This window comes from Scylla paramamosain, chromosome 33 (assembly GCF_035594125.1).
Source record: "Scylla paramamosain isolate STU-SP2022 chromosome 33, ASM3559412v1, whole genome shotgun sequence".
Taxonomy (NCBI): domain Eukaryota; kingdom Metazoa; phylum Arthropoda; class Malacostraca; order Decapoda; family Portunidae; genus Scylla; species Scylla paramamosain.
This window is the reverse complement of record NC_087183.1, coordinates 10404868-10418374: the sequence shown is the minus strand read 5'-3', so window position 1 is coordinate 10418374 and position 13507 is coordinate 10404868. Positions and strand designations below refer to the sequence as shown.

Genomic DNA, 13507 nt, shown 5'->3' with positions numbered 1-13507 from the left:
GACTCGGGGTGTCTACACGTCATGAAGTGTCCTTTGACGTATCCTCATCTTCGTCACCACAGCACGTTTCCTGTCTTATACCATACCGCCGCCACACACTCACCAAAGCCCTCTTTTCCCTCTCCCACATCACCTTCACTCACTATTCTGTACACTTAGGTATTTATCATCCTCGAACACTGTAAGCAAACACCTCACCTACTTCTCTTTATCACAAAAATGGCAAATGGCTGAGCACCTACTTCACTACGTGGCTGAGCTTTGGGGAGGTGGAGCCAAGGGACTCTTCTCCCTCCCAAAAAGTGTGAAGATTCACCACTCAGTATCTATCTAAAATCTAAATCTTGATACTTGCATCATCATCATCATCATCATCATCATCATCGCCATATTTACTCTGTGCGACTCGACTGAAATTCACAGAAAGCGTCAAGGTATGCCTGCAAAAACCCCAAAAACTTGAGATGAACCAAGGCGGGCAGGAGGAAGACGCCGCCTCATGTCTTGTCTTCGAACGTTTTCACTGTGCGGATTGATTGATTGTGATCAGACGGCACTGCCAGCGTCATCGTGGATGTAGAAAAGGTACCACGTCACTTCTGCTAAAGGGAAGTATACAAACTATTCCGTAATGAAAGTAAAGTAAAATGACATGACAGACTTTTATTATTAGTGACTGTAAAACAGCAAATAAATATAAAGGTTTGTTTATTTCACTCACCTACTTTATTTATTTATTTATTCTTTTTTTTTCAGGGAATGTTCAGAGGATATTTTTTGCAATTTTCTCCCGTTTTTTTTTTTTTTTTTTTTTTTGCGAGAATCTCAAAACATATATGAATGGCCGCTTCATTTCATTGGAAAATAAGCAAGTGCCAAAGTAGTCACTATTCCTCCCCGTCATCTGGAATGTACTGCTTGAATGCAACTCAACGTGTGTTCAAGATGGAGTTGCCATGGCAAAGAAACAGTTGTTCTTGTCATCGGCTCTTTTCACAAGTCACATGGCACACGCCGTCACCTACAAACCATGACGGCAGCTGCTGCGTGTGAACATCTCAGTGGAAGGCCAACAGAATTCTATTGACTTTGCTTTAATACATATATGCTTAGTGCCACACTATGTGGCACGGCTGCATATGACACCCCACATGGCCTGCATCACGCCACACTGTGCAGCCAAACTACACAGCTTACAGTCGCCACCATGGATAGTCAAGTTGTCTAAACTCAAGGCAGTTTGTGCACTGGAAGCAAAGGTGTTATTGAAAGAGCCAACACGTATCAGACATTGAGTTCATCCATTAATCGCTAATCGAAGCCAGTGAAAGGTTTGACAACTTCTGTTACAATATACGGAAATAAGATGAGAGGTTCTTTGAAGAGAGAGAGAGAGAGAGAGAGAGAGAGAGAGAGAGAGAGAGAGAGAGAGAGAGTGTGTGTGTGTGTGTGTGTGTGTGTGTGTACACAAATGTCGAATACGAGTATACTGACGTATGTGATGTGTGTGTGTGTGTGTGTACAAATGTCGAATGTACTGACATATGTGAATGTGTGTGTGTGTGGGGTGGGGGAGGTTAAGCTGCCATCCGAAGACTTTACTATTCATATAGCAAGAAATAAATATGGTTATCATTATTACTATCACATCAAGCAGCCCAGTGTGTGTACTGAGGCTGGCTGGGTTCATTCACTGCCTTGGGGACCCTACTCGAGAAAACAAAGACATCATACTACAGTCCAGTCTACATGCACCACTCCCAGTCCTTTTATTTAGGGGTTGGGGGACAGTCAATGATCGCTTATTACTCATCAGTGAAAACTTTCAATAAACCTGGAGGAGCGAACCCCAACCCACCAATCAACAGACAAGGACGTTACTAATGAGTAAACAAGGTGTGTGTGAGAAGGAGAAAAGAGAGAAGGAAAAATAAAGCTCTAGTTAAAGGACAAAGGTATAATAGGAGATGGAAGACATTTCAAAAAGACATCAGCCATATACATAACAATCAGAACGAATAATTAAAGAAACAGAATATGGAAAAGGAAAAACACAGCAGAAAGAAAAAGAACTGACAAATTTGACGTATAAGAGGTCAAGGCTCTGCAACCACGTGTGCCGTTACAAAAGCAATATCCCAGAGATCAACACAACGACACGAAACAGGCCTACAAACTGTTAGAAAATTATGTAGATGAATACACTTCTTAACAGGGATAGAATAGAACCAGTTAGTGTTATCTGTCGTACAAGAACACAGGTAATAATGCCTCCAAAATGTTCCGTCTGACATACTGCACATCTTGTTATTCGGTGTATGCGTGGTAAGAAGTACCTGGCCCGCTGCTATGAATGTTGCGTCAGGGAAAGTAACGCAGTGAATCAGCATGGAAGAGGGAGTGGATGCTTGTGGTTAGCTGCTCTCTCTACTGCTACTACTACTACTACTGCTGCTGCTGCTGCTGCTACTGCTACTACTATATCATTGTGACTGATATTAAGAGTTGCACCTATTTCCTGCGTTTCATTAAAAGGCTTCTGGTAAAGGCTGCATGTAAATGTTTGTTGTTGTTGTTGTTATTATTATTATCATTATTATTATCATTATTATTATTATTATTATTATTATTGTTGTTGTTGTTGTTGTTGTTGTTGTTGTTGTTGTTGTTGTTTTTGTTATTATATTTACAAACAATAGTAGCAATAGTAGAAGTGCCATTTCATTTACTGGAAGCCTACTGAAAGGTTTCATCAAGTCTAGGAGTAATGTGTGTTCTCCATGATGGTGTGTGTGTGTGTGTGTGTGTGTGTTGTCAAAGAAGTATGGCCTAACGCATATCACCCATATCATTGTCTTGCTTCCGTTCCATTGTGATTGAGAATTGTAGTGAAATGAAGAGACGCACGCTCACACGGTTTCCTATAAAATATCTACGTAATCTATTTCACGACATAAAGAGACATGGAAAACTGTGACTGGTATAAAAACTCCAGTGTTGTAATTTCTGTTTTCAAACTTTACATTTTCTTTTCAATTTGTTTCTTATTCATTTCTGGAATTAAAAAATAAAATAGAAATGGCTTGTAGATATACCTATTGCTATTTACGTTGTTGCTGTGGCTCACACACACACACACACACACACACACACACACACACACACACACACAATATATATATATATATATATATATATATATATATATATATATATATATATATATATATATATATATATATATATATATATATATATATATATATATATATATTGTATTTTCTATTATTGCGATGCGTCGGCAGAAATGAAAAGAAAAATCTTTTATCTTTGTTACGAGAGAGAGAGAGAGAGAGAGAGAGAGAGAGAGAGAGAGAAATTCTCTACATCGTCGTATGTTGCTCATTTCATACTGCGTAGTTTAATTTTGTCTACAACTTCGTTACACACACACATACACACCCACACAGGTATCCACTCACACACATAGATAGGTGTCGCTAGAGAAAGAAACGGGTTAGCGGAGACTATGCGGTCATGGAAGATAGACATATTTGGGATGTAAATGGTTTAGGGTGACAGGATCTCCGGACACGTAACAATGAACAGTTCCGACATTGCTGCGTAGATTGGGCGTCGATGCAGCTGGCAGACTCAACCTCTTTGTGCTTTACTTTCTCAGGGGTGTCTTGTCCATTCTGATGTTTCACCCTGAACTGTTCGCAGGGACGGAATTTATTCCAAAAAGCTCATTAGATTTAAATTATACACATCGTGTTGAATTTTTAAAGGCATGTTTCTCACTGTCACGGGTAACTTCGCTGAACGCGAAACTAAAAATCTCCAATGTCTGATTTCGTGTCCTCCTTTTTACGCAATGTCGTAACAAAGCCCCGTGGACTACTTCCACTTTCTGCCTTCCAAGATCGCCCACTAATTTACTACTCATTCAGGAAGTAAACTAATATCATAATTACAACAAAATAAATTGAATAATAAAAGACAGAAGCGTAAAAAAAGGAGATAGATGAGGAACTACTTTGTTTTTCGGAGGGGCGACCTGCGCCGGACACGCCTGTGCGAACAGCTGATCACAGGAAAACAAACCAGTCGAGCAGCAGACACCATGACGGAGCCAGTGGCTGCCTCCTCCAGCGCGACAGCTGTAGCAGAAAAACGGCTTGAAGAGACTAAGGAGGACGATGTAGCCTCCAAAAAGCCTCGCCTGGAGGCATGTGGTCGTGATGACAATGAAAATAAACTGGAGGCTCGCCTGGGGGGCATTTTATGTTGCGCTGTCTGTCTCGACCTGCCCCGGTCAGCAGTGTACCAGGTCAGTGGGAGGGCCATTTTGGGCGAGGGACGGGCCTGCAGGGCTCAACATAAGCTCGCCTGCCTATGTGTTTCATAGAGCTTGGGGGGGTTGCGTGAGGAGAGGGAGAGTCAGATTTTATCAGTTAGCGGCAGTGTTGCTGAGTAGTGTGGTGTGGCCTGACGGACGAGGTGAGGAGTTAGGAGCGCGTGAGAAGTAGACATGATGGTCAGCCTTGGTGCCGCCCGTGTTCCTGCTAGGCGTGCGGCAGACCACTGCTTGACATGCTGAAAAGCGGGTGGAACTGCTGCGATTAGTTGTTGGAGAGATAGCTGGATCAGATTCAACTGATATTTTTCGCAAACATTACGATCAGCAGAATTATTGCTTATTTTCAGTAATTATGGTTGAAATTTCATGTCAATTGCCTTTAATGCTCCATACCTGAGGCATGAAGAGTTAGGAAATAGGTGCATGATGAAATGAGTGTGTTAACCTTTCTCTTTCAGCTGCTATATAAGAACTCTTACTTGCAGTAATAGTATTCTTTTGGTATATAATGAAGCTGTGAGCAGGATTGTCACTATTGGGAGAGGACACAAACATTAGGAACTGCCTTCATACTTAACATACATGGCTATAAACAATTAGTAGAAAGATGTATTCATTGTATTAATGGCTCATAATAACTTTGTTTTCCAGCATATTTATATTTTTTTTAATCTCTCGCATAAAACACTGTATTTCATGTTGCTAGTTGACAAAAAAAAAAAAAGTTAAGAGGTAAGAATGATGGCTACTGTTTATAGCTTTAAATATCAAAGTCCAAAAGAACTTCTTGTACCCATGTATTTATGCAGTTATACCTACTGTTAGTAGTCCCTAATGTATTTGTGTAATTTTTTTGTTTGTATTTTTATAACATATCAAGGTGGATAATTTTGTTATCAATAAAAGAAAATATTGCTAAGTAGTTAACTGACATAGTTCAGGTGGTCAAATCTTTCACGGATTTTGTGAGAACGTCGAGTGTCACCGATAATTTTGTCCGGATTGTCATCGCGGCAGAGAAGACACACAGTGTTAAGGGCAAGGGTTGGTGTCTTGTGTCATTCTAAAGAAATCTTGTTCTTGTACTTCAGAGTCTCTTCAGTCTGGGAAATTTTACAGTATTGTTTTAAGATCATTCTTGTAAGAGTATGAGTATGCTGTATGAATTAATTTAGAAAAATAAAAGGTTTATACAGTTTTGCACTATTTTGAATATATCCATGTTTCTCTAAAATACATAGCTTTCAGAAATTGTTTTGCATATATCTATAATGTAGCAGAGGAAATACATCAACTTAATGCCCAAATTTAAAACATCTGAAGTTTTATCTATACTAATTGCTTAATTTTATTAGTAAAATTGGCTGACAATTGAAAACTAGATATGAATGATGATCTGTTAACATCATAGTACTGAATGAATGGCTCTAAAATTTTTATTATAACTTTTTAACATCTCAAGAATTATTGGCAGATTAAATGATATAGTTTTTATTGTCATGAAACTTGCTTTTGAAACATAAATTAGTAAGTGTATGTACCTTGTCAAGATTAATTATTACACCTAAGATCATAGTTATAGAGATACACTCAGTGACTTTATATGACTAAGTATCAATAAGTGCAGTTAACTCGGAGTTCAAGACATCTCAGCTTATTCTAACAAAATACTCTAGACATCAAGAGTGTACTGACTGAAAAATTATATTTAAGCAAGTGTAAAAGTTTTTTTTTGTTCAAGCTTCAAAAACCTTAATGAATAAAAGTAAGGCCAGGGCATGCCATCAGAGAAAACTTTTTGTCAATTAAATCTGAGAACTCAAAATTACCTAAGCAATGAGTCTGGAGTACAATTCATTAACACAATAATTTCAGTTCATGGATGACTTGCAGTATATAGGCATCTTACTCTAAAATATTCTTCAATCTTTGCTTTTCTTATCTGTCTTAACTCATGCATTTTCATGTACTGTTTTTGTTTATTCTCTTTCCTTACTCTCATACTTCCTCCTATGCACTTGGGATAAGAACCTTATCTGTCAATTTTAGTATTAGTCTACTTTACCTTGGAAACTTTCTCACAATGGTGGTGTTCCACAAGCTGTTGTAAGAACCTTCACCTTGAGGAGAAGAGTGCCAACCTTCCCTTGCCCCAAGATGGTGCTGAATCAGAGGGAGGTGTTCGCCAATCCTTTCCTTCCCACCTCAGGATGTTGCAATCTTGTGTAGGGCACCAGGACCACTGCAGAAATATAATCAACTTGGTTTTTATTTATGCTGTGAAATCTCTTAATGCTTTATTAATATTAACAGCTGAACAGTGTGTAAAAAGTGGGTAAGCCTGTGGTAAGGATAGCACTGCTGAATATCCGTGAAGAATAACTAAGCTGCCTCCTTAAAACCAATCAGTATGCAATTCTAAAATCTCATGCATCTCCCTGCATTAAGTATACTTGGAGAAGGATACAGCAGATATGTAGTTGTGTGTGTGAAGCTGAGTATATAAACTGTTACAGATTTATAATTATTGTCTCCCCTCCCAAGATGGTGCAGCTGTTGTACTAATCTCTGTAATGTTTATTTCTTTACAGAGAAAATGAGGACACTTTTTGAGTATCGCATCAAAAATTATAGTCTCCGCTTTCATGCTATTTGATGTTTTCATAAAGTCAGATCATGAATTGTTGATAAATTTTTCAGTACTCAAAATAAATAAATCTTGCTCAAGCAGTAGTTGTAATATACTCTTATTCAATGTAATAGGCTTTTGCTGTTGCCTAAATCTAGCAGTTACCAAAAGTATGCGTTACAGTGAAGTATTCTTTGTCAGTGTTCAAATGGACATCTCATGTGTGCTGGCTGCTTCACTCATCTCCTTGCCGATGCTCGAATTCGGGATGAAACTGCCACTTGCCCCAACTGTCGTGTGGAAATATCGCGTTCCCTCGCCACCAGGAACTTGGGTAAGAGGTTATTTCAATGGGTTGATAAGTACACCAGTGACATGTAAACTCCACTGAGGTCAAGTAAATGCTAAATATTTAATTAAATGTCCTTGTACAAATATTCACACTATATTCCCACAGAAATTATGTGGTCATGTAATTAGATACAAATATTGATTGTCTTTTTAATAAATTCTAAAACTCATCTTAGGCATTTGAATTCAATATTATGCATTGATGCTCACTTATGATTTTCTATTGAGTGAATATGTCTTACCATAACTGATTCCTTGGCATATACCCTGCTGGGGTTAGCACATATGCCGCATACCACATGACTGACATTGCCAAACTCAGCGGATCATAATGATATGTTTCCCCCTCGCCAATGTTTATCTCATAGCGGTAGAGAAGGCCGTCTCGGAGCTGCCTGCCGAGTGCCAGTTTTGTGGCCAGAAGTACCCTCGCAACTCCCTCGACCGGCACGAGGTGGACCTTTGTGAGGAAAGGTCAATATTGCTGTTGTTGACGTTCCTGGTGGGGCTTAGTGTTGGGGAAGACCAGCAGCTCCTTGCACTCATTCCATCACTTATAGAAAGATAAATTTTTTATATTTTTTAAGGTCATACTAATAAACTATGTAGTCAAAATTGTATTCTGTTAAATTGATCTCCATAATCATTTGATTTATCAGATATTAATGAATCTCTTTTACTTTATTTGCTCTGAAAATTAAAATATATATATACCAAGAGAGTTGCAAATTAGTTTTTATATTTGAAGACTGAATTAACTTATGTAAATCATTGTAGGGGTTTGAGTAATGTATTGCAATTTTGAGATGTTTAAAATATATAAATGCATGTAGTGGTGAACAGAACAGAGATTCAAATGGAGTTATAACAGATGGTGTCAGAAGTGTTGAGTGATTGAGTGAATGGTGTAGATCAGGCTGATCTTCAGTGGACATGTAGATGGGAGGGATAGGGGAAACTTATTTTATTTTCATGGGACCAGTCATAAGACAAAGATCACCCATAACACTGGAGAGAAAGGAAAGGATATTAAGTATGGATAGAAATGAATATGTGAAAAAGGGATGAGAGAAGTGTGTGCATGCATGTGTGGTGGCAACAAGATGGGAGTGGAGTAATAATAGTTTGTGGCTATTAGGTCTTAGCAGCAGTAGATGCATTAGTATTGAGAGTAAGACAGGTTCCTAGGGAATAGAACAGCGATTGAGATGAGTAAATCTCTATTTTTTTCTTGGAAAGGGCAGATTTGGCATTACAACAATCACTAGTACTACTTTTCAAAATATTTCTCAATGAGAAGTATGTACAATTATATTCACTCCATATCAGTCCATAATCACTTCATGATAATGAGAAAACATTCCACTGTGACCCTCAGTGGCGTAACACTTTTTTCCAGACCTGTGCATTGTCAGTACAGTTTACTTGGGTGTGGGTGGCGTGGACCACATCATGAAGTCAACAGCCACGAGCAGCAGTGTCAGCACCCAAATCACAGTGGAGCTCAGGTCAGCACTAGCAGCTGTCTTGAGGATCTGTTTTCTCAAAGTACACTAACACAGTAACTTTGGCTTATCCTCCTGAGGCATTGCAAGCCATTCTACACCCTTGACACCTTCTCATTGAGAGACAATTGATCATTGTAAGAGTAGAAGGTTAGAAACATCTTACCTGAAATTTTTACCCATTTAATCTTGTAAGAAAGTTTAAGAGTTGTCATCAACATAAGAAAGTTTAAGAGTTGTCATCAACTTCTCCATTCTTGTAGGAAAGTTTCAAGAGTTGTCATCAACTTCTCCATTTTTTAAGTAAATGATTCATAAGATACCTTCAGTAGTCTCACAAAAAAATGTACAACTAAATACCATACCATGTAAGAGTATTTTATTATCAGTGCTAACAACTTGCATCACTTGTGCTCTTTTCTCCAGGTGTTTTCACATCTGCAGAGGCAAGCAGAAAATGTTGAAGAGGCTTCAAAGATATTCACTCAGATAATGTCTGTACTCTCATTTGAGAAGATTACTTTCAATGGTGAGGGTTACTTGTTCAGTAATAATGTTAAGCATCTAGTATGTATCTATATAGCTCAGATTAATTTTTCATAATATATAATTTAGATACTAGCTGTATCAGTTCTCCCCAGATCCTCATGTAGACACCCTGTCTTGGGTAACGATCAGTAATACAGATAAGTTAACAAATTAGTAGTATGTCTCTCCATAACATAGAATGTATCACCAACAGTTACATTTGCTTCATGTATTTGCCTTTACTCTTATCCACCCTTGAAACAACAGACCTGCAGCTGAAGCCATACCGCACGGACGAGTTTATCCACAAGCTGTTCTATGAGACAAGTCGATTCTCAGCCCTGAGTTACCAGTGGGTGATCAAAGCACGACTCAATGACAACCAGAAGGATCCTCATCTCACCTGTAATCGCTTCATTACGTACCAGGTGACTGGATGTCTGGGGTTCTCAGTTCCTCTTTCTTCTTTGTTTAATTCAGCATTATCATATCCAAACACCTTACAGATAATAAAGTCTCAATATAGAATTAATTTTTATCCTTCACTGATATATTAGTTATCAAATTTTCTATAATGATGTTTCAAATCTTCCTATCTAGTTTTCATACCTCTTGTATTTTTTTTTATTTTTAATCAAGTGAGTTTCATTATCTTAATGATGTCCTTATTTGTTACTTGATATTAATGAGAGTTTCCCTCATGGTTGTCGATATGATTATTTCTCCTCAGCTCATTGTAAAGAGCAAGCCAAGTAGCCCCATGGTGGTGCACTTCATGATCCTGAGAGGTCCTTTTGGTGACATGCGAGTCAACCCTCACATCTGCCAGTTTGAGTTCACAGAAAGCAACACAGAGAGTCCCTTCTTTGCACTGCCACTGCCAGACAGTGCAGAGTGCAACAAGCTCTTAGCTGCTCGCATCATTGACTTCAGGTGAGGGTGTGACAAGTGAATGTCATCTGTCACTTGCAGGTGTAATAGTTGTCATGTGTTTCCCAGTAAGCAAATTTTTCATGATTTTCTTGTCTGCTTGTCTGTAGCTTAATTATCTAAGCAAAACAGCTCCTGTATCTGCTCCAGGGTTAGTAAGGTGATCTGGCAGTATGTGTATTACAAAATCTCTCAGCAGATTGCACATGGTCACACACTTTCAGTTAATGCATGAAATCATGATCTTTGATACACATTTATTCTTAGATCATTTAATCTTGTACCTTCTCCCTATCTTCTGAGCTTAGGTCCTACCTCATCCTCACTTTATGTAATGAAGATCTAATCATTTGCACACATATCCCATGAGAGTCCTGTCCAAGTTTATTAATTTCCTGCATTCAGAATTCATTCTTTTTCATTAAATAGAAACACATTGAAGTAGGCTGTATTTCACACCATTTTGTTCACAACAAAAAAAATGTGGTATTCCTGAGAGTGGTGTGGTGTCTTGCAGATTGATGATGGGGATGGTCACCAAGTAATGGAATGCACCATTGGACTCCCACTTGTAAATTCATGTTCTTGGGTGCCACTGTGGAGATGGCATTAGCACTCTGGCAGCAGGTATGATTAAGACATGCTCGTGTTAGTTTCTGATGCATTTAGTGGTACTGGGATTACATGGAGCCCTTGTCAGTTATTCAGATTAGTAAAAAAAAAAAAAAAAAATGCTCTCCAATTTTTCCCAGACAAGATGTAATATGTACATAGTAGTGCAAGTATGTAGTCTAATAATGTATGGAACTGACATGAAGGGCTTTCATCAGTGTACCTCATCACAGTTATTCATGAAAACCTATGATAAAAAGTAAAGTCTAAATAATTATTATTGTTGATAGATTGCTGTTGCCTTCTATCCTGCAAAATTTGTTGATTTAGTTCATATTTAGTTTTATTTTAATGATAGTAGGAAATATAAAACAAAGTGAAAATGTTCACATAAAACTGAACAGACTTGAGGCAGCTAGGTGTTGAGGTAACAGTAAATGTTGAAATGAGAAGACTGCAGCTTGGCTATTAGTGACATTACCACAGCAGTCTCAGCATAGAAATAATACAGTGCCACAATGACTTATGTCTAAAGCAGTAGGCAAGCTCACATTAATGTACACTCTGTAAGGATCTTTGCAAGCTTCAGAAGCTTTCATATTAAGCTTGATGTAAAATTAGAAGCTCATTGACCAGTTGTATTCACCAAACCATTTATTTGGCATTTAGTGAAACTCATGTGTAGTATTTTTTCATCATAGTTTTATGTGACTAAATTCATTGAGGATATACATCTTTCAAGTTCACCCCTATTACACTTCAGATCTTTCAATCTAAGCATAAGTATGGTGGCCAGGCACAGGTAGCTGCACAGGATCTCTATTATGTTTCTTAGTAAAATTAATTGATCATCACCCATCATGCTTACTCAGAGTGTCCTCTCTTGCATATTCTTCACTAAACAAGACATTGGTATCAAAGGTTTGGTCAAGCTTTTCTTTGGGTAGGCCCCGCTGTGAACTAAACCAGTTTCATTGATCTGATATACATTATACAGGGTACATAATATTAGTTATGCTATTATGAATAAAAATCTTACTCAGTACAAAAGATAATGTTAAAGATTTATGAATGACTTTGCTGAGTATATTATATTAACATTAACACATCTACCTAATTGCAAATGTTTGAATATCAGAAATGTGGACAGTTAAAGCTTGGAACTTGTGTCCCAGTAATAAGAAACTAGTTTGAGTAAAGCAAGAAGTAGAAATAACTAATTACCTATACAGCAATCATATATTTATATTGTTAATGGACCTCCTGAATCATTTCATCATGATTCACTAGACTATGTAAAAAAAAGTATCTCATGTTCTCAGTGATGACATTGTGGCTGGTTTTACCAGTAGTCTGACAAATATTTAAATTTTGTAAAATGAAATTAGTCAGGGAGTCGACATTTATGTCAACGGTTGTCTCAGTATGATAGGAAGCATTTAATTGGAAATTTGCATGCTCATGATAAGAACTACCAAATATTATTGGCAGTATCAGTTAACAGTAGTAATTAAATAACTGTTGAGATTAAGTAATACATATGATAAACTAGAGATATTTGCAAAATATTCATCATAATTTATTTATAATTGTAACAAAGATACAGTTGCCAATGAAGATTTTCCGCATACCATTTGACCTACCTAAACTAAGATTATTGGTCAAATTCTAGAGTCAGTTTCAAAAACATTTTCCCCACATGCTGGACCATTGTGTTGTTTTCAAAACTACCAGAGACATGCAAAATTTATATACCAAATATTTGTTATTTATAATGAAAATGAATATTTATGATGTATATAATGATAATATTTATGTGTCTTAAAAATATAGGATTAATAATTATCTTTAAAGTGCATATATGCCAGAGATAAGAATATACAGAATTGCATTCGTGTGCTGCCCTTTGGGGACAGAGTTTAGGGGTTTACCAAGATGTTGGATCTTAATTTTAAATTATTGAATGGTATTCTTCACTTGCTTTCCATGCAACTATAGCTATTTTGATTAATGCAAGAGCAGCCCCGAGAGAGCCAGTGGGACGGTGCCTTGTGTGAGTGCTTTGTTTTGTAATGTCCCATTTTCACATCTCAGAAGCAGTAATTTATATAAAAAAAATAGTTGCTCTGTGCTGTGTAGGCAGCAGTCCTCATTGTTGACCTGTTGAACATACAGTTATTGAAATAAGGGAAAGCAGTCAATGTGTCAAATTTATTCAGTGATTGGATTATATACTGCATACTTTTTTCTACAACCATGAATTACCACATTGTATTCTATGAGACCCTATCATATTTGTGACTCTGATTAATAGAAACTGTTTAAGGAAGGTAAATGCAACTAAATTTACTATTGAGGAGAGGTTTTAGTCTCCAGCAAGCAAGGGCAGTACAAAATAAAGAGGAATAAATTTCATAGTGAGGCTGATCAACTTGCCATTTTGGTGCACTGTGAGGCACCTCGGGGCTACCCACGCCAGTCCAGGAAAGTAGTTTGGTGCATATATAATGGTTTTGCAGTCACTTGTGTTCATATTCTCTATATATTGTAGGTTTTATTTACTCATTTATTGAAGTGTAGGTTTAATAA

General features: G+C 37.4%; 2 protein-coding genes across 2 annotated transcripts in view; one reads left to right on the top strand and one right to left on the bottom strand.

Moving 5' to 3' along the window:
* The window catches only part of LOC135089662 (uncharacterized), a 45678-nt gene that overhangs the window by 25036 nt on the left and 7135 nt on the right, over window positions 1–13507 (bottom strand). Inside the window, exon 2 of the mRNA XM_063985556.1 lies at window positions 6429–6605. The gene's annotated coding sequence lies outside the window, so the exon portion shown is untranslated. The remainder of the gene's footprint in view (window positions 1–6428; window positions 6606–13507) is intronic.
* The window catches only part of LOC135089664 (zinc finger TRAF-type-containing protein 1 homolog), a 9644-nt gene continuing 211 nt past the window's right edge, over window positions 4075–13507 (top strand). The window contains exons 1-8 of the mRNA XM_063985558.1: window positions 4075–4333; window positions 7194–7326; window positions 7712–7817; window positions 8743–8851; window positions 9275–9377; window positions 9644–9804; window positions 10107–10309; window positions 10824–13507. The exon at window positions 10824–13507 is cut by the window's right edge and continues 211 nt beyond it. Of these exons, the coding sequence (XP_063841628.1) occupies window positions 4127–4333; window positions 7194–7326; window positions 7712–7817; window positions 8743–8851; window positions 9275–9377; window positions 9644–9804; window positions 10107–10309; window positions 10824–10851 (1050 nt within the window). The 5' untranslated portion in view covers window positions 4075–4126 and the 3' untranslated portion in view covers window positions 10852–13507. The remainder of the gene's footprint in view (window positions 4334–7193; window positions 7327–7711; window positions 7818–8742; window positions 8852–9274; window positions 9378–9643; window positions 9805–10106; window positions 10310–10823) is intronic.